The sequence below is a fragment of the Cydia strobilella genome, chromosome 21 (genome assembly GCF_947568885.1).
Source record: "Cydia strobilella chromosome 21, ilCydStro3.1, whole genome shotgun sequence".
NCBI lineage: Eukaryota > Metazoa > Arthropoda > Insecta > Lepidoptera > Tortricidae > Cydia > Cydia strobilella.
Window position 1 is genome coordinate 6,503,301 of NC_086061.1, and position 21,627 is coordinate 6,524,927.

General features: G+C 37.2%; 2 protein-coding genes and 1 long non-coding RNA gene across 3 annotated transcripts in view; all 3 read left to right on the top strand.

The window, feature by feature from the left end:
- LOC134750930 (calbindin-32) overlaps window positions 1-10,060 on the top strand; it is a 61,619-nt gene extending 51,559 nt beyond the window's left edge. The window contains exons 5-12 of the mRNA XM_063686182.1: window positions 50-136; window positions 650-706; window positions 3,761-3,844; window positions 5,374-5,429; window positions 5,699-5,744; window positions 8,148-8,204; window positions 9,251-9,322; window positions 9,816-10,060. Coding sequence (XP_063542252.1) covers window positions 50-136; window positions 650-706; window positions 3,761-3,844; window positions 5,374-5,429; window positions 5,699-5,744; window positions 8,148-8,204; window positions 9,251-9,322; window positions 9,816-9,968 — 612 coding nt within the window. The 3' untranslated portion in view covers window positions 9,969-10,060. The remainder of the gene's footprint in view (window positions 1-49; window positions 137-649; window positions 707-3,760; window positions 3,845-5,373; window positions 5,430-5,698; window positions 5,745-8,147; window positions 8,205-9,250; window positions 9,323-9,815) is intronic.
- LOC134751092 (uncharacterized) overlaps window positions 1-16,181 on the top strand; it is a 196,214-nt gene extending 180,033 nt beyond the window's left edge. The window contains exons 2-3 of the long non-coding RNA XR_010128602.1: window positions 14,696-15,073; window positions 15,183-16,181. This is a non-coding gene — a long non-coding RNA (uncharacterized LOC134751092). The remainder of the gene's footprint in view (window positions 1-14,695; window positions 15,074-15,182) is intronic.
- Window positions 16,182-17,221: 1,040 nt separating this feature from the next.
- LOC134751183 (peptidyl-prolyl cis-trans isomerase FKBP1A) lies at window positions 17,222-20,091 on the top strand. The gene is made up of 3 exons (XM_063686557.1): window positions 17,222-17,381; window positions 18,490-18,650; window positions 19,229-20,091. Exons 1-3 carry the CDS (start codon window positions 17,345-17,347, stop codon window positions 19,355-19,357), a joined length of 327 nt encoding a protein of 108 aa, XP_063542627.1. The 5' UTR covers window positions 17,222-17,344; the 3' UTR covers window positions 19,358-20,091.
- The last annotated feature ends 1,536 nt before the right edge of the window (window positions 20,092-21,627 follow it).

A 21,627-nucleotide genomic window follows, 5' to 3' on the forward strand; every position in this document is an offset into this window, starting at 1 on the left:
CAGTCACCCTATTTGGATGTAAGTCTATAAAATGAGATCACTGTTACAGTTGGCGCAGCTATTGCCTATGGAAGAGAATTTCCTCCTGCTGTTCCGATTCGACAACCCGCTAGAATCCAGCGTTGAATTTATGAAAGTAAGTAGTCCTGCAGTATCCTATAGAAGTATAGATGTTTATAAATATACCTAACAGTATATCAAACGGATGTCAAAGTTCCAAAAACTTATATAGTCCTTAATATATGGGTAATATATATTCGCTTTTTTAACGAAAACACACTATCTACGCCCGACGTACACTCACGACACATAAAGAAATCACTTTTTAAGTCCAAATCGCAATTAGTTTTCCGATACTACGAATTCGTTTCAAAGTTTTTTTAAATCCTACCGACTGCGCCATGTTATGTATTGGGACACGTAAGTCAAACACAAGTTCGATACAGATTTATTCAAATCTGGGAATACCCACATATACCGATTCATAATATACCTACAGTTTATACATATTTTTGGCCCTTTTTTCGTATCGATATTTTCAACGTGACTGTACCATGAGGATTACATAAATAAATCCGGTTTACAAGCGCCCAATTCGAACAAATATATGTCATCATCATCAATGTGCAACTTATGTGTTTTGTTTCAGATATGGCGAGAATACGACACTGACGGCAGCGGGTACATAGAAGCCGACGAACTGAAGGTAAGGATTCTTTCAAGAGTATTCATATTCAAATTTTACGAATTGATCTCATTTTGATCTCATAAATCTCGCAAGGCATCTCACTAATATACTATGGGTATCCAATTTTATCGAAAAAGGCGGCAAATTTTAGTGAACTAATACGGCTACCACCAGATTGACACTGACATATTCGCTAGCGTGTGCGTAACTTACTTTCTATCTCTACATCTCGCTCGTACTTTTTTATATTATTATTTTTTATTTTATTTATTTATCTATATTAAAATCTTACATTACATCAGACAGAAAAGTGCCGTGAAACCCTATCGGGTTTGTATCGACACTGCATTCGTGGATACATTTTACATTTAAAAAACATTGTTGTGGTACATAGGAAAAACAAAAATTATATAAAGTTAAAAATGAGATTACTTAATTACAAGAAATAAAATTATCGGCGATTAAAACAAAATAGCTCCCACTCAAGTACACAACCGGCCGTGAACTCCTTATCGCTGGGCGACTTACGTGTCAAGAAAGTCGTAAGCGGCTCAGGTTTTCCTCAGCGTATGACATTAGTTTAGTGAGGCATTTAGACCGAGTATGCACTCGCGCGAGATGTATAGAAAGTAAGTTACACAGACGTTAATGATTATGTCAGTTTGAGCCTGCTAAGGCAGTCGTGGTAGGGCTACTAGAGATCGATTTGATATCTAAAGTTCAGTAGATAATATATAGTCTGACAAACAACTTACTCAGTAGGAAAAGGCGCGAAATTCAAATTTTCTATGGGACGATAACTATTGCGCCTACATTGTTTAAATTTGCCGCTTTGTTTTTGTCAGGTCGTCATATTTCATATTATTATGTACCCATGGCATGATCTCTGAACGGACGTCGTTATCTCGGCCGCGCTGCATCGTAATTGCAGCTGGGGGCCTAGCCAAGATGACAATCCTTGATAGAAACTTAAATCGTATATGGATGTAGTCACATGACAATTCGTAGCATCTGTCATCAATGTGTCATCATGTTTTTCAATGTAAAGGCTAATCTCTTATATTTAATAAGTAGTAGCTAAGTTAGTCAGAATATCAGGAATTTGACAGTGAGAGGGTTAATCACAATGAAACGTCAGTGCAAACTCGTAACCCCTCTTTAGCCGATTAAACGGAACTTTCTGAGCGTTCATTATTAAACTTCTCGGCGGTGACAGCGCAATTCAGACCCAAACATGGCCGTCAACTAAATTGATGAATAAGGAAGGAAGGACCTAGAGAATGAAATTACAATATTGAAATTTAAGGAATACTTCACCTTCAAGCGGGAATTGTACTCGTGACTCCGATGGACTGATTAAATATTTACAATTTGTCTATCTTTTATCGGCTCGCGATCCGCATGTCGCTCCTTTCACCTGGGGCCCATTTCACGAACGTTATTATGCTAATATAATTAGTACCGTAAAATGGGGTGAGAAGAAGCAAAACTGTCATTCAAACCTCGACAACATTTTATTTTTACATATGCAAACTGAATGGTGTATATGTCGTGGACATGGTGGTGCGTGGTGTGGCCTATAGCGGTGGCGGTAGTGGGCGCAGTACATCGATGTATGCCTACACAGCTAAATAGTATGCTACAACTGCTACCAGTGTATGAAATAATACTACGGACTCATCAACCTAGTGCCTATTATACTTTCGTACTAAATAATAAAAATAACTAGTCACACTAGCAACGGAAATCGATTTAATTTAAAATAAAAGAATTACATTTAAACGTTCAAATCTTTATTCAAGTAGGTGGGCATATTACAATGCGATTATGAACGTCAAACAAAGCTATTCCGGTTCCAACCGTACACCTCTTGACCCGAGAAGATTTAACCCTATATGGGACCGGCAACAAACTCGGCGGGACATATCTTTTCAAAACAACACTTATTTTCTAATTTTTACAATAGTAAACCTCTAATGACTCATAAGAAATCAAATTAACACTCGGGATAAAACACTTAGCTAAATGATTAAATAATGTTGGAATCTATAAGCTTTCAAAATAATCCTTCAGGTATAAGCCTTCAGGAACGTAGTGAGTTTAGGCACGAGGTTGGCTAACGTCCGATATCTAGCACGGTCCGATCGAGAATGAATGCGGCGGCCTCACCGCTTCCGCCAAAGTGAATGTAGGTCAACTTGCTTGACCAGTCTTACCAACAAAACTGCCAACTCGTACCTAACTTCACGCAAGCTAAACCACTTGACGTTCCGAAGCCTGTACCTAATCTTATTTCAACAAGAATGCCAATAGATGGCGTTACTCTCTACATAACTCGATAAATTACATTATCAACTAAGTAATACATAGCAACACTTTGCTAATCATTTGTATACAGGCGTCTAAAACTGAAATGTAACGCTGCAATGTGTCCTTCTGGAGTCTCGCTCCGACAATAAGTGTTCCGGACGTTTCTATTTTAGTTTTCATTTTATTTTTGGTAATTCCATTTCATAACTTTGACGATAAACAGGAAAAACCACCTCACCCCGTAGTCCCTCGTAATTGGGGTGAGATGGGTTTTCATACAAAGGTTGTTGGATCGATTTTTTATTATTATGAGTATTACTATAGCTCCATTTTAAATTGGAATTCTAAAAACCCATCTCACCCCCCTTCCAAACATTCTCTCCCCATTCATAACCCAACTCTCCCCGCGAACCCTACTCACCCCATTTTACGGTATGTAACTATGTTGTCATAGAAACCCATACGATTCGACAAATAATATTAGTCTAATACCGCCCCTGCCCCTGCAATAGCGGCTCTTCAAGACACCCAAACTTACTTTCCTCGTATACCTATTCGAAATTTTGCGTTTAACTCGGGTGAAAGGTACCATTTCAGCATTGGACTGTTGGCGCTCTCACTGCGTTTGAGTACTACCTCGACTGTAATAAGTACATTTTATCCCTTTGGTTAACAATCTATCTTTCAAAACTCTTCAAAACATATTAAAGATTTTCTACTTGTAGTTTCTCAACGGATGTCTAATTTCAATATTTATTTCAGAATTTCCTCCGAGATCTTTTGAAAGAAGCGAAGAAGATCAACGACGTATCCGAAGATAAGCTCATAGAGTACACGGATACCATGGTAACGATATTTTTTACTCGGATTTGTCAGATTATTAGCTCGGCTACCACGAGTTGGCGTTTGACATTTACGTTAGCGTCTATTTCCTCCTCTATCGCACCAATACATCAGTGCGAGCGAGATGGACTTCGATCGAGTTTACGCAGTCGCTAACGTAAACGTCAAGTGCCAACTCATGGTACGACTATAGGTCTAGTACCTACAGAAAACAAGTTGCGGAATGTTTCCAAAAAGTTGGAAAAGTTCTCGGAAAATTCAGAACCTCAATCCTTACCTACAGAGAAAACTTTCATTTTGAAAATGTAAAATTCGATTACCATACAAAAATGTGAGAAGTTTACGAAAATTTTCCATGTGGGAATTTTGCAATTTTGGAAACTTTCCGAAGGTACATCGGTAAATAAACTGTCATCGATAAAAATAGGATTTATAGGTCACAGTAAGCGATTTGTCACAATAATAATTCCAGTTAGGTATTTGAGTTTTGCATTTTGTAAATTGTATTAATGTTAAATTAAGTTTAAATTGTATTATTAATGTTAGTTTCTGAGCAACATAACTGTTATCATTAATTAGTGGAAACTGAGTGGCTTGTGAATGTGTTATCTGATTTACTATGTGTGTTGTTTTTGCCTGTTTGTTTCCCAAAAGTTTAAATAAATAAATAATGCGCAATATAATAATGCGTTTAGGATACTGATGGGTCTGCCTCGGTACAGCAGTGCGTCGGGGATGTTCGCCGATGTCCGTACGAATGACTTTTACGCTATGCGTAAAAGAGCGGCATCCCTATTGCATAGATTGCAGGGTAGCACCAACGGTCTCCTAAACGCATTTGTCATCAGAGTGGACTGCCCACCGATGAGGCGTTGGAACCTATTGCATGAACCCAACGCATCATCAAAATAATTAGTATTAATTCGTTTTAGGTATTTATTGTTTTACATATTGTAATCTACTAATATAGATATAGGTATGAAACAAAACTATGAAAACGGATTATATCGCGTATATTGTAGTTTGTAGTTTTTCCTCAGTCACCCGTTGACCACGAACCCTGTAAAGGGTTCGAAACGTCGGAATGTATTATAAAGTCAATATACGCGATATAATCTGTTTTCATAGTTTTATTACATGAGTAACTATCGAGGTAACCGAAGACAATATTATAGATAATAATTTTTGTACTAACACTATGGGATCTGTGCCTGAAATAAATATTTTCAATTTCAATTTCCATAAGCGAAATCATTTTATATCTTATCCGACTTTGTCACAAAGAATTTTATATGAAAACCAATACTTTATACAGTAATTACGTCATAGTAATCGGTTGGTCAGTATAAGCGAAGTTAGCGAAGTCATAATAAACGTATTCCACTCTACCTACCTCTATTTAGAAAATAATGACATACTTTTGGAGCGTTGTTTCATCCGCTAGTATTGGTATTGGATGCTGACTCTACTTATGTATATGTATTAATGTACTTATATGTATTAAGTATGATAATTGATATGTCCTGTTTCAGCTCCAGGTTTTCGATTCGAATAAAGACGGCAGGCTGCAGCTCTCCGAAATGGCTAAGTGAGTTATTTTCAATAGGCTTATATCACAATTTTAATTTAATGTTAGATGAAAATAGCTGTAGGGGCAAAGCTGTGGCCCACGTGCTAATATTAATACCCTCGCTAAGCTCAAGATTCCAAAATGATGAAATAATGACTGATTCGAAAAGGAGAAACGCGAGCGTTGTGAGGATTTCAAGGCACGAGGGTAAAACAATAATTAATGTGACTTATGGAACTCTAGGAAGATGGTGATGCAACAATAGCTGACTGACCCTTATTCCACAGACTCCTGCCCGTCAAGGAGAATTTCCTCTGCAGGCAGGTATTCAAGGTACGTTTTCCATCGTAGAGGCGGCCATTTTGTTTCACAAATGTCTGTGTTTTTGAGTGACTTCTTTGATTGAATGAGAAATATCTATTATTATATCTTTCAAATAGTTTGGGTACGGTGACAGCTGTCATCTCCATAAAATGTATAAACCTAAACGCCTATAATCTTTCAAAATTGTATTGAGATGACATCTGTCACCGTACACAAGCTATTTTAAAAAAGAGGGTTGATGAAGTTTGGAAATTTGAAATGGTTTAAAAATTACAGTTTTAAGTTTAGTTATAATATTTAATTAGTTCCGTTTCAGTCGAATTTTTAAATCCAAGGATTCAATTAACGTCGTCCTTGGAAAACTCCTTTGATCTAGAACTTTAAAAAATTCACTTGACATTTCAAGCAATTCACATTTTACGTCAATATTATTTAGATTGTTAAATTAGAAATACTAAGATTTATCGAAATGGTCTACGCTTTATCATAGACTAATTTGTTTAACTTTAAAAATATCGTTTAACTTTCGTATCGTTAAAACTAGCTGGCGCGTTTGCACGGAGCGGGTGAGCGGCGGGTTAACGAAAAATAGTATGAGCGCCGCTAACTGGCGCGGACGCGTGCGACGGATTTTACCTACAACGGCACCCGCGTGCGTGCTCCCGCTCCGTGCACCCGCGCCAGACAGCGGACGCCCTCATCGTTGGTTTCAGTAAAAGTCATTAAGGTATAACTATCATTGTATGATCTTATTGGCCTTGAAAACAAAACTATATCAAACAACTTTGTTTATTCTTAAAGTTGTTGTAGAACAAAACTTTTATATGTGGAGAAGGACGAACGATCCCTGCGGATCCTGCGTTTAAATTCCGAATGTCAGATGTTCCCTGTATAACCCACTTTCCTCGAGTTTATACCCAACCTAACCCTTTCATCCCAAGATAACCTTTTTATATATGGAAATATCTTTGAAATACCTCGGCATATGAAAATTCCAATTCCAACGTATTTCCATACTTAATCTACCCTCATATTTGCATTCAAGTGTAAGAACGTGCCTTGTATATTTAAATAAGTGCACATGAAAAATAAACTCTATTTCTTCTTGCGAAAGCACAGTTCTGTCTGACACGATATATGACCACAGATAACGAAATTTGTAGAGCTAGTGTGAAATGAAATGCCATATTTTCACTTTCGCATTCTGCATGAAAAGTTTTTGTGTTTAATTATAGATGTCACTTTTTTGACGTTGACATTGATTCTGGCAATATTCATTTAATTATAAGATAAATTAATTCAGTTTCATAATAATAATCGACAATTAGAAAATTATTTCAAAGAGAATATTGCTGGAATTTGTCTATTTTATTTTACGCAACGCATACTTAAACCTAACTTCGTTGTTCTATCCTCATTTCCATTATTATATTTTTGTTTAAACCAGCATACACACCTACACATTTAATATCAGTCATTTTAAACATGTAATTACCCAAACCTATCACAACTACATATACAATAACCTAGTAGATATACATGTAACCATTGTCCGTAATAATCAATCAACCTGATCTAGATTTAACATTTCTATTTTGTCACACAACATTAAAACCATACATATTATTGTCATAACACGAATATTTCACACTATGATTGTAAATAATGTAAATATGTAATGTTTGCAACAAACTGATCAAATATAAATATTTTTCTACGTTATAACGGACTAAGAATACTAGGTATTCGCACTGTTTTAAAGGAACTAGTACACGACAAATACTAGGTATTTGTACTTAGTATAATTATTACTTGCTTGAATCTATCATTAATTTGCCTGTCTATGTCTTAACACTGAGCTTGTGTTGCACTTCGCACTCTAGGAAGGCATGGAGGGGATAGAGGTGAGTCACTGAGATATACTGTCACAGGTAATTTCGCACTAGTATAGATACTTGTTATCCATTTAAGATACAAGTATATATATATATATACTTCTTACTTTCATTTAATTTTTTGTCAATGACAAAAAATAACAATTAATTTTAAAGAAAGATTACTTATTGAAGACATTGAAGTTGAGTGATTGTAATACCCATCTAAATATGAACATTTTAGTACGAGTATTTGTGTACTTTTCACGTGAATTAGTAGCGCACCTATAATCTAGGTACACTTTACATATGTATTTTTTACTGTTCAATCAATTATAGTCCGACAAGACATTGTAGAAAATTATTGAGGGCGCCACGTTTTCATACGTTTAGTTAGAAATTTTGTTCTGCCCCCCCTTGGCGACGCCCATGGTCATGTGAAAATGTATCATTTCTGATTTATATCGCAACATAACCAATCATTAGCCCCAAATCATATATTTTTATTAATGATACTCGATTTATTATGCCTGCTCAGGGAGCGACGAAGCTGACTAAGGATGACATTGAACGTGTCTTCTCGCTGTACGACCGGGTAAGTTCATTCACTTCCTTGCGAATAATGGATCTATTCGAAAATGGTTTGTGTTTGTGTTAGAGCTTGTGTTCAGTATCATTTGGCTTTGGAAGAAAACTTGAGTTTTTACGATACAAATAGAACATCAATCAAGGTAGAGCAGTAAATTAATCGGCAAGGTGCGAAGTCGGTAGAGGGATAAGTGGTGATTGTCACAAACACACGTAATCTTATGGAATGTCAAACGTTTATGCTATCGGCAGCCGTTGGAACTAATTTTACTCCATAAGATTTGACGTACAAAAGCCGACAAAATGAGGGCAGCACCAGTCGTGCACCTAGCGAATAGTGAACGTTAAACTTCATAGAGTTACAAATATTCCCCGCAATCTGTATATTGCATGTTGTTGTATTTTAAATATGTACAGATGGCATTCGCCGTTGTTATGTTAATGTTAGATATTGTAGAACGTGTCAAGCCAAGTTGAAAAAAGAGGAAGAACTTCGGACGTGGCGTCCGTATCTGTTAAAAATTTGCACGAACCAATTTTAACCTTTTTAAATTTAACTCAAGAACTATGTGTTCAATTCCACTTAAAGTCCTCATCGCAGGACCCCGTATTAGGTATCAAGCTACAAGTCAACATTTTACAGATATAAACCAACAACATTTCTGCGATTATATGAGGGCGTCCGCAAGCTGGCGCGGGTGCACGGAGCGGGCGCACGCACGAGGGTGTCATTGCACTCGTCCGCGCTAGTTAGCAACGCTCGTGGAGTTAGCGATCTTGATAGACTATGCAAGTGTTAATTTAAACGTGAAACTTCTATATAAAATTATGATTATTATGATTATTTAGTATTTTTCGTTAACCCGCTCACCCGCTCCGTGCAACAGCGTCAGAAAGCGGACGCCCTAACACACTTTGACACTGCCTTTCGTCCAGTTTCACTTTATATTGGTCCTGAATTTTGCTGGTCGGGTTTTGCTGGTAATGCTTAGTAGGCTTTGTGAATGCAAAACGCCCAGCCAACATCACTCTTACCTAACGTTTCTATTTTAGGACAATAATGGCTCCATCGAGAATGAGGAGCTACGCGGCTTTCTGAAGGATTTATTAGAATTAGTGAAAAAGGTAATTAATTTCCTACTCTAGCTATTATACTTGGGTTTTTCTTATTTCAATTAAAAAAACTCTTAATAACGATTAGTAACGATGGACTTGGGACGGGAGCAGGTTTTATTTAGTTACCTACTTAGTTAATAGTAAATACCTATTTTAAAATATATAGGTAGGAGAAACGTTAAATATAATACAGATATAACTTTATACCGCAGTCACATGTATTGAGAAGAGTATGATCTATTAATGTCTCTAGCAAGCCAGTTTTATCAGTAGAAAAAGCGACAATATTGAGAAATGTAGGCGCGAAGGACCGCTCCCCCATAAAAATCTTGAATTTCGCGCCTTTATCTACTGACAAAGTTGGCGTGCCAGAGTATATCAAGCTAATTCAAAAGCATTAAATCTTATCTTCCACTATTTTTATTTTATAACGTGAAGTAGGTAGTTCATTTCCAAAAGATGTCACTAAAATCAAAACTAAAATACATTTCACAACTTCCAGGATTACGACGCCCAGGACCTCCTAGAGTTTGAAGAAACCATCCTCCAAGGCGTCGAATACAGTAGCGACGGCAAAATCAGCAGGAAACAGTTGACTATGATCCTTCTAGCACTGGCCAAGCACCATCAAGAAGAAGAAGTCACCACGCCGTAAACATGAGCGAGCGCGCGTCCTTCACTCCGTCCCGATTTCTGAACGAATTTTCTAGCTGTCACCACTTAAGCGGTCTACACATTGTACGATTTTACCAGTGGGGGGACACCTCCTTTCGGGCCTTCTCGGCTCCGTTCGGCTCAGCATTGCTCCGAGCAATTATTAGGGTTGACACAACTTGACGTCCCTTTGCGTGCACCACAGATGAGATAATGACTTGAATTTTGACAACCCTAAATAGCCGAAGAGATAGTGCCATACATTAAAAAGGGACAGCGTGATTCGTCCCTGAATCGCTGTCAAACTTCGGTTTTGTAGGAAGTGTCCTTTCTGTACGGTAGTACTATTATTTATTCTGTGATTTTACTTCGATTTGTTATTGCGTCAACTGTTAAGAGTCTTGGTTAGAATCTTTGATAGTTATTGTACTGATAAATCCCTTTTAGCTCTTGCAAGTAGGTGGCTGTTCACAGTGGCGTAGCTAGAGGATATGGCGCCCGGGGCAGTCACCAAATTTGCGCCCCCTGACGACTGACGAAAGTTTCCCTGCTGCTGCCCCCTCTGCCCCCCCCCCCCCCCTAGTCACGCCACTGGCTGTTCATGCTCCTGCAGAATTGCAAGTAGGATTTGTCGTTGTACTGTAGATAATCTCTGAAAAACTTTTTTTCTAACTTGGTGACCACCTTATTCAAAGATTATTTTATTTATAGTTTCTTCTATAGGTACTCTGTCGTTGCACACTCCGAGATATTTGTATTGGTTTATGTTATTGATATAAAAAATTAAATAGGTATTTAGATGATTTATAAACAAAATATGGTCATACGCTACGAAGAACGTTTACTAGCACATTCAGTGCATTCGCGATTTTCGCATTTTTTGCTAGATGCGAATTTAAACGCACTTTATGTGGTTGAAGGTGTATTTGGGTCATTCCAAAAAGTTCAGAATTGTGGATAATTCCAAAAATTCCAGAAATAAACTGACATTTTCAAGTTGCCGAATACCAGAGTACACCTTATGTATGAAAATATGGTCGGACAGCGCACGATCCTGATGAATGTGAATATTTACATATATCTAGTCAATATAGGTACCCACTTTGTAATAACGGACATATTATCATAAGTACCATCAAGTAATGGGTCAACATGAAAGAATAGAAATTAAAAAAAAAAAACATTTTTAATAATGGCAAGAAATTAATACCTTACCTATACAAGCTAATTTCCCTCTGGTTTGTTTGTTTTAGCCCCTTTATTGCATCAAGTAGATCTGCAATATCATATCGCCTTAAATTAGGCCCTAACGATAGAGACTCCGTGATATGGAAATCTCTACAAAAGTTTCACGTAACTACCTCACTACTGAATAACGTAGACGTATCTACGTAGCCACTTAGTCTACACGTGCCTAATATATATAGCCATAAACACGTTGTCGTGTTGCCTGTACGAAGCATTTCCGCTACATACCAGGAAACCCATGTTATCGGCTATGACGTAGCGCTACGACCGTAGCTCAGCAGCGAATGAACACATTTACTCAAAGCGCGAGCTACGCGCTATGAGCGTCGAGCGTATCCGATACCGAAAAACCGTACTTATGTAGCGAAACGCGCCTACGAAGTTCGTAGTTGCTACGAGAGACCAGGCGTAGCGCTACGAATATGATTCGCGCATTGAAATATAGTTGACATCTGGTTTTTACATCTTTTGTTGCATTTATATGGTGGCGACAAGCTAACTTGCAGGCCGTAATTATAAATTCATACAGTTTCCAAAAAGCTGAAAAGTTTTTGAAATTATCAGGAAAATATCACAGGAAACTTTCATTTCAGAAATGGAAAATTTCGATTTAAATACAAAAAGCGAGTTCCCGAAAATTTTCCACGTGGAAATTTCGCAATTTTGGCAACTTTCCGACGGCACATCAGTAATTCATATGGTTGAGTGAAAAAGATGTAGGTATGTTCTCTTGATGGATATCTTGTAATTGTCTTAGTCATGTAAATGCAACATTAGATAATTTGCGTGGTATTTGCCATTTAAATATATATTTGAAAATGTATACGACATCACCAAAACATACCACCACCATTTAACAATAAAATAGCGTTTGTTAGAATTAACAATATTTTATTGTTAAATTGTTATTACATTAATGTAATTGGAAAATGTGTAAAAATGATTATATTTAGAACGTGTAACCAGGGTTGTTAACGTAATTAATTAACTTATAAAAAGTAGATACCATTATTTTATAATTTAACTTTGTGTAGATGCAGTTGTCGTTAGTAATCCATGAGAAAATCTCTTAATAACTCAGCTTATTTCTATAAAAACTATTTTGTAACTCTTGAAACTCTTGTAAACTAACTCGCGATTAAAAATATTAAGCCAAATCGAATGCCAAATATTTAAGATTTCCCTACATATTTTCATAAATCATATTGTAGGAAATGTAGATTTTACATCCATAAATATCATTACAAAAAGGTACTCCTACATATCATAAAACATTTTAAAAGTTTTAAATGAAAACACCTAGTAAAACATTTTTATAAGCACAAAACATTTTAATAGAAAACAGTCTCCAAGAGCATTTTAACTATTATATGAATTTTTTATGAAATAAATATCCTACATATTACAGCACTATTAAAATAAAATAACGTGCATATGTATTAGTAAACTAAAATCATTATTTTTACAAAAATAATTTTAGATATTAATGTATTAATCTTCAAACATCCTTTGCAAAGTATTTTTTTATTATAACCTATTATTATTCGTAAAATTCAATCCATTATGAAATGGACTAAAACACAACAGTTTGGTATTTGTGTAAAACATAAAGTAATGTTTTTTATCTATAAATAATAATGGATTTAGAATTAACAAAAATATGTATTTAATTGTTGTTTGTTGATGTTAATTGTCTATTTTAAGTATATAATTAATTAATAATTTAATTTATGTTATATGTATATGAATGTTTAGAATGTCTATTTACCAATGATGTATTTATTAGATGGTTTAAGACAAATATTCGGTAACCGAATGAAAATATGTTGTAAACATGTATTTTGTTACTGTAAATTTTAATCAAGTGTATTTATTTTAATCTTTATTGTACAAAGGAAAATACAATCGTACAAACGCGGACTTAATGCTATGAGGCATTTTACACATTCTAACGCCTTGACAATAGAGGCGTGTTCAAATATTCGTGAGCACCTCGGCCGATCCGATATATCTGATGGCAACTGTGCATCTGGTCTCAACTAAAAATTAAATCAATCACAATTATTTACGAAATGCAATATTTTTATACACAACAGTGGTTATTTCAGCCAATAGCAGAAGTTTGCAAACAAAACTAGACAACCACTGTTGGGCCATATCGTGTGGTAACGCAGACAGGTATATAGGTGTGAAAGTTGTGGAATGTTTCCATAAAATTTAAAAAGCTCTCGGATATTACAGGCCAAAAATCAAAGGAAACTTTCATTTTGTAGATGGAAAATTTCGATTCTTATCCATACTAATCCATACTTAATATTATAAATGCGAAAGTCTGCCTGTCTGTCTGTGTGTTACCTCTTCACGCTTAAACCGCTGAACCGATTTATTTGAAATTTGGCATAAAGATAGTTTGAGTCCCGGAGAAGGATAGTTTTTATCTCTAAAATCATCCCTTAAGAGGGTCAAAAGCGGGGTGGAATTGAGATAATTAATGAAATGCCTGATAATAATTTGTGTAAACAATTAAGCATATGCTCAAATTGAATAATTGCTATTAGACTTTATCCAGGCGCTATTCTTACTCTAACTGCGGTTAATAAGTCCACGCAGACGAAGTCGCGGTCGCGGGCAAAAGCTAGTAATATTATATATGCGAAAGTCTGTGTGTTACCTCTTCACGCTTAAACCGCTGAACCAATTCAGTTGAAAGACAGATATAGTTTGAGTCCCGGGGAAGGACATAGGATAGTTTTTATCCTGGAAATCATCCCTTAAGAATTAATTGTCTACCCATCCCCCAAGTGAGATAATTAATGCATCTCCTGGCATTGATGTACATATAATGCTCAAATTTAATCATTGCCGACATTTTATCAAGGCGTTAGAAGTTAGAATTGTCTCTCATGGTATAGGGAATTAATAGAAAGCAGATTGGATAAAAAAAGAAGCCGCGAAAAAGTCGCAGGCAAAAGCTAGTATAAAAATATGAGTAGTTTCCAAAATGTTACCAAGTACAAATTTTACAATTTTGGAAACTTTCTGACGGCACATCAGTAAACTCATTCAGTACACCTCGTGGTGACTATACGTCATCTATTCATCTATGATGCCGAATCCACATATTGGGCCAACTCGGGCCAATCTGAGGGACGCAGCTATGTGTTAGAGGGAGCATATGATATTGCTATCTCATTCCACCGCATAGCTGCGTCCCTCGATTGGCCCAAGTTGGCCCAATATGTGGACTCGGCATAATACCTAGGCCACAAACATTCGTAGTATTCTTACGAACATTCGTAAATTAAGCGAAAATTTGCACGCATAGTAAGTGATGGCTGTCAGATGCATATTCGCGAATGCGCGCAGGTTCGCATATTTGCAAGAATGTAAGTAAATGACGGTCATTGCTTCTACGCTGTTGATTGCTTGGTATAGGGGCCGTGCGCGTTGGAGTCTAGCATCTTGAATCGGAAACATAAGCTTCACACCAAAGCGAGTGCTGCCATCTACCGTTCTCGTACGTTTTCTTGTGCATAGTAGGTTCTGCCATCTTGTGGGCTACATTGGAAGCATAAACTTCACATGTACGCCTTGCGCCAAAAATCTGTCTCCTGTGCTGCGGCCTACAGTTTATGCACGCTCCCTATAATAAGACCTTAATATCGCCACCACATCGCCTCTCATCATTATCTGAAGGTTATAATGTTAACTAATCGCCCTAGATGGCACTGCATGCTCTTAATAATTATTATCTGTGTTAATATATTAGGTATATATTTATAGATATGATAAGGACAAATAATATTTAGTGTTGAGCTGATGAAAGATCCTTGGATAGTAATGTAAACAAAACAGGTGGTTATTATAATCTGGCAAGCCAGCTTTGTCAGTAGAAAAAGGCGGCATCGATTTTCCGTACAAATTTTGAATTTCGCACCTTTATCTACTGACTAAGTTGGCTTGTCAGAGTATATCTCAGTTCACATGGAAAGTTTATAATTTCCAGGGTGTCCAGTGGCAGATATCTTATTTCAAAATTTGATTTCAAGTTAACTAAAACATCTAAATTACAACTATTTATTTTTATGAAAAGAAGATAAATGCGGATTTCATTTCAAACCTTCGCTGGACACCTTGTAGCCTGATAGTTATTATATAGTATATAAAGTTTGTATTCGTGCTGTACAATCCAAGGATTTTTATTTTGCTAAAAGCTAAGTACTTACCTAAGATACTTCAAGTACTTAAGCACAGTTAGCTTTAAAAATGTCTACCTATGCTAGATACTAGCAGACTTACAGTCGGACCAAGCTAACTCTGCATGCCATATGCAATGACAATGTATGGCAATGTCATCATTAATTATTATAATGCCACTCCTCACTTTGTTCCATTCAAGTCCGTGCAAAGTTCTTTGACGGACCACAAAAATGTTAGCCAAACTCGAGATTGATATTTTTGGAGCCGACTGTACTTGTAAAATAAATGTGTCTTTCCATCAGAGAAGGATCCTTATGCTTCATGTGCAATAAGGACGTTTTTATCATGATGTTTGTTGGAATTTCTGATGGAAAGGTCCTTAATTATTGCACATGAAGCATATTAAGTGCGTGTGTGTGTTAAGTGTGATGGAAAGCCACAAATGTATTTTGATGTCATTGTCTAAGGGTGGTATTCCATCCGTCTAATATCTTTGTCCAATATCATTGCATCTCACTCTCTCATGGAGCAAAATGTGCGACAAAATACACATTGGACAAAGAAATTAGACAGGTGTAATATCACCCTAAGGCAGAGTATTGGAGTAAGTTGTATTGTAACTGATTTAGACATCTGGGAGCCAACCGCGAACCACGTTCGATAGTTTGCCTCCCTGTCACACTTACGTACGAATTTACAAGTGCAACAGAGAGGCAACACTTCGAACGTGGTTCGCGGTAGGCCCTCTCTGGCTGTTACTCCCAGGCCTGGCACTGCGTGTTGAAATACGATATTTGTTATAAAATGTTTATATTTGTAAATGTTTGTTTTATTTTATCCCCAATTCCCTGAGGGCCTACCGCGAACCACGTTCCACGTGTTGCCTCTCTGTCTGCCTGTTTAATCGTCACGTACAATTCGCACACGAAGACCGAAGAAACAAAATTAAGCCCCGTACGCCCCGCAGCTAATATTCGATCCGAGGGCCTATCGCGAAAAACGAAAATAGAATTTTCGTTCTATGTCTCTATCGCTCTTGCCCATTCGAGCGATAGAAAGGCGAATAAAGAAATTACGATTGGCGTTTTTCACGGTAGACCCTCCAGTCGCAGCGTATACCCTGCTGCTTTCTCAAACTCAAAATCTAAGGTTTTCGTGTTCTAATTTTATGTTTACTGCAAGAGTAAGAGACGTCGAGACGAGACAATCAGATTGACAACTTGATGAGAAATTAAATTGGCGTCAATCTCATCAAGTGTCCACACGTACACAATTTTATCACCAATTAAAGATTTATGGTGAATGCAAAATGTCACCGACGTTGGCTCAAATTTAAAAAAAAACGCTTCCGCGCCTCCATGATAGCCATAAAGGGCCCTCCACGCTCGTGCGCCAATTGCGGCGCGAAGTCGCGAAAGTGAGTGTGGAGTCTAATCAGCGAAATCGACTTCACACTAGCGGTCGCGGCTTCGCGCCGCGTAGTCTGGAGCGAGCTTAACCACCGTGCGCCATGCGTGCGCCGCACACATGTGAGAGCGAAAAGGTATTTCTTTCTCGCTCACACTTATGGGTGCGGCGTACCGTGACCTTGGTGCGGTGCGGTAGTGTGTTACGGTTAAGTTTCCAATCAATCTTGCCAACTGCAACATATAAACAAGCTACATGTGATTGAGCTTTATGTTCACTGCTGCCTGCCTAAAAACAAATAATTTGTCTATGGTTAAACGTCAAATAATGGACTAATCACAGTCCTTTGAATCGGCACCATGGCACCATAGACTAGAATTTAATTATTTTTAGCGGCGTGCGTAGCGTAGGTGTAGGTCTGTAGGTAGATTGTGTTTGTTCGTAGGCGTGAAGGAGAGGCGGTGCATTGCTATTAGCGTGGTTTTCGAAATAAGTAATTGAATTGTAAATACAACAACAATAATGGGAGTGACTGTGGACACAATCAGCCCTGGCGATGGTAAGCAAATATACTTCTAATTAAAATATTTACTTTCCATATTTAACCAATCTACAGCCTTAAGATTTTTCCTGTCATTCATCGTATTTTACTAATTGTCAGTGCTTAATTCACTTAGAACTATCATAAATTAAGTTGAAAATAATACGGGAATAATCTATTTGTTATGGTAACTTCTTTTATTGATTGTTATTTTTTCATAAGGTGACCTTAAAGACGCCGCCATAAGCGGGTTCTTAACCTATTCATGTCTAGTTCCATTTTAGAACACATGCTGTTCTATCGATGCAAAAATATCGTCAATCTTTACCTATGTTACTTCCAATTTATTAGGTGTTTAAGCAATTATTGTACACTTAATTAGGTCTTGCGCTCAGCTGAAGTTTATAAATATAACTACTTCTATAAACAGGTACAATAGATATACCTACTCTAGATTGCCTAGGTAGTATAGTATTGCAAGATTGTGTTGGCCCATTAGTGTAAAAGCCTTGAAGGCTGTGATATATAAATATAAACTGATATAATTATCTTAGCAGATATCTCCAATGTTTCTATAATTAGATCTTATGAGCACATTATTTTCAACTTCTGATTCCACTTATTTTCTGCAGTACTGCACACACTATTTTATCTTTTATTTATCGCTTTTCTTGTATCTAAATTCATTCTAATGAAAATCAAGATATTTAAACACAAGTTCAATGTGTACATTTTCTTGAACACTAATGTGGATTTGTCCTAACCTCATATTAGTAATTTTGTCCCCACAGCAATTGCAAGTACTTTTGTAGATTTATAAAATTGAGGCAAATGCTCTTAGCCATGGTAATTCACATTATAAGTATAAACTCTGGTACTCCGTGAATATGGCATATGCAACTGTGCTAAAATATTGGTACCTCCTAAGAACAAATATACATGGAATGGCCTTCTAGCCTAGTCTGTAGTGACCCTGCCTGTGAAGCAGGTCCTGGGTTCGAATCCCGGTAAGGGCATTTACTTGTGTGTTTAAGCACAAAAATTTGTTCCTGAGTTATGTATATTGTCACATAGGATAAGTTAGATCGAGCTGTGTGAGATTGTCCCTAAATATTTATTTTTACAGAGGCCACATACCCGAAGAGGGGCCAGACTGTGGTGGTCCACTACACTGGCACGCTGACCAACGGACAGAAGTTCGACTCGTCCCGCGACCGCGGAAAGCCCTTCAAGTTCAAGATCGGCAAGGGAGAGGTCATCAAGGGCTGGGATGAGGGTGTTGCCAAAGTGAGAAACAAAAGATAATTTAAGATTAACACTGATAACAGGAACTATTATGAACTCTTATTAGGGCAATTTACCTTAACTCTGTTTAGACATTGATTAGTGTTTATTGTGAGTTCATCCATTTGCTACTTGCATTTAGTGGCTAATACCGGGGTTGTTACATGCCGATGAAGGCCAGTTACACTTAACTAGCAGCCACACTCACCCATATCAACCTTAGTGATTTTAAAATATGATTAATATTAAAATAACAGGTCTGTTAAAAGTAAGCTGCACACCATCAGAAGCTATGTAATGTCACATTGCAAGAAAAGCTAACTTCTTTTATGTATAAAATGTGACACTGTCTGGTGTTAGAGACTACCTGTAATATATTACTTAGATTATACCAGGGGGTCCCTAAACTTACCAATCCTGTGAAAAGAACCAGAATCAACAAATCTGCCCACAAATGAAAAAAGTGGCACGTGCGCGTCTACGCATCCGGTGTGCACTGTGCACAAGCCTAGTGTACCCAGTTTTTTTTTTGTCAGCCTAATAACTTTGCCTCCAATCTAACCCAACATTCTCGATTCCAGATGTCAGTAGGCGAGCGCGCCAAGCTGACCTGCACGCCCGACTACGCGTACGGCCAGCAGGGCCACCCCGGCGTCATCCCCCCCAACTCCACCCTCATCTTCGACGTCGAGCTTATCAAACTTGAATAAACCACCGCAAGAAACTCAAGACAACTCCTACCTAGCTATATCACCTGTACTTGCTATGGGCAACAGTTAATCAGCCAGGCACAGTAGATCAGTTGCAAACCGTTAGGTTTTTAAGTCATTCCCTGTACTCGGGTTTCCCTGTTCCCTGCTCTTATGTGCAATATAAACTGCTATGGGCAACAGTGATTCAACCAGGCACAGTGAATCTGCAAAGCGTCAAGTTTTTAAGATGATGTTCCCTGTACTCACTTATGTGCAATTTAAACTGCTATGGACAGTGAATGATGTGGGGTACAGTGGATCATGAATTTAAACGCAGTAATTTGTCTACCAATGCCCAAAGCAGTGTGTTATCTCTGCTTGGTAATCTAAAATGGGTTTACTATACCTAAAAGCTACCTGTAGTTTTTGGAAAGGAGAGTCTTGGGTACTTTTCACCTAGCACTTGGGTTATTTTCAGCCAAACACTAGATTAAGTCCAGTCAATTAGGCTAAGAAACCTAGCATCAAGCCCCATTCGAAAATTCAATCACATTTTCACTCGATGACATTCCAGAAGCATTTTGACCAGTAGATGAATTAGCCTTTGTATTGTTTTGTATAAGATCCTTTTTAAAGCACAAAATGGGAATGTTTTCTGGTGATGGTTGGGTCGTGCACGCATGTGCCGTATATATGTATACATTATTTCAGTCAAATTCTAAAATGAACTAAGAATAAATTTATTGCGAAAATGTTGCGTTTTATTGCTAGATTTACCCTCCATTTTAAATTACTTAGCGCCTTGCACCATCCCACTAACCCGGGGTTAAACTGTTCGTCCAGTGTCCAATTTTACTGGTAACTCCAGGTTTAACCGGTTAACCCCGGGTTATTGAATGGTGCAAGTGGTTATTGTATTGAGATTTGAGACTGAAATGTATGTGCATTGTATGTGTGCACAGACAGTGTATTATTATAAATTGCAAGATACACTCGTGGACAAAACTACTTTGGGTGCTGTAATTAAACCTATTTTTGCGTTCCTCTAAATAGGGGATATTACTGCTATGTTCTGCCACCAGAGTGCAGCACTAGCCTTTTTAGTAAACCATTGATGCATAATCATAATATCGTTTATTGCACCATGGTAAAAAGTTGTTACAAAAAAATACAGAGGATATAAGTATCACATGGACCCCAGAAGGGTGTTGCAAACATTTTCTTAAGCTAAGTATTAATAAGTTTACTTACGTACTAACTTTGGAACATTTAACAAGCCTTATAATAGCGGTATATCAAAATTATATTAATTACTTATGAAAAATATCATCTAGGAATTCTGTGGCTGAGTAGTATGCTTTTTCTGCAAGGAATGATTTCAACTTTTTTTCGTATGTCGCGTCTCTTTCCTCTGCTTTTATATGGTTTGGGATGTGATTATAATATTTTACTGCTGCATAATGAGGGCTTTTCCGATATATTTCTAGATTTGGGACAGGTTGCTCAAGCTTATATTTTAGTCTTTTGTTTGGTAGCTCTCTGAATAAGTTAATATTTTTCCTTACATACATGCCCAATTCAAAAATATATATAGATGGTAGAGTAAGTATGCCAAGTTTAATAAAATGAGGTTTAGGCGGTTTGTTTACAGAGAACCTACCGAGAAACGAGAATCCGAAATTTCGCTATCTGCCTTTTTATCGCTCAAATATGCAAGTGACAGAGATGCTAGATAACGAAATTTCGATTTTCTTGTTTTGCGATAAACCCTCAGATTGTGGTAGTGGCGCCCCCTACGCAGTTTCGTGTAATATTCGCTATTGGTTTAACTTGTTTATTTTTGGTGAGATATATATTACTTACCTTTACTTTAATAGGCTTGTTAGCCCCTTAAAAAAATGATAGCTATCGGCCAAAGATAAGTAATGAATAAGGACTGTAGTCTTATAAAAAACCTTTTCGACGCCGTGTCAAACACAGAAGCTGTCACTCGGACGCCACGTCAACGAAGTGTCAAAACTGAAATTGAACTATGCACATGCACGTAGGTCTGTGGTCTTTGACCGATTAATCCGTCTTTGGCGTTGGACCTGCGGTGCTGATATAACCGCCATTGGCGTCTAAAAGGTTAAAAGTTCCTTCTTGTAGATAACGCCTGTTCGGCTAGTTAGTCAAACAAGAGCGAAGCGCTGTTAATAATTTAGCTCATTACATAGTAACAGATGGTGCATAATTATTTTCCTTCGTATTTTCACGAAAACGTATCAACGTATCTTGCTAATTCAGTC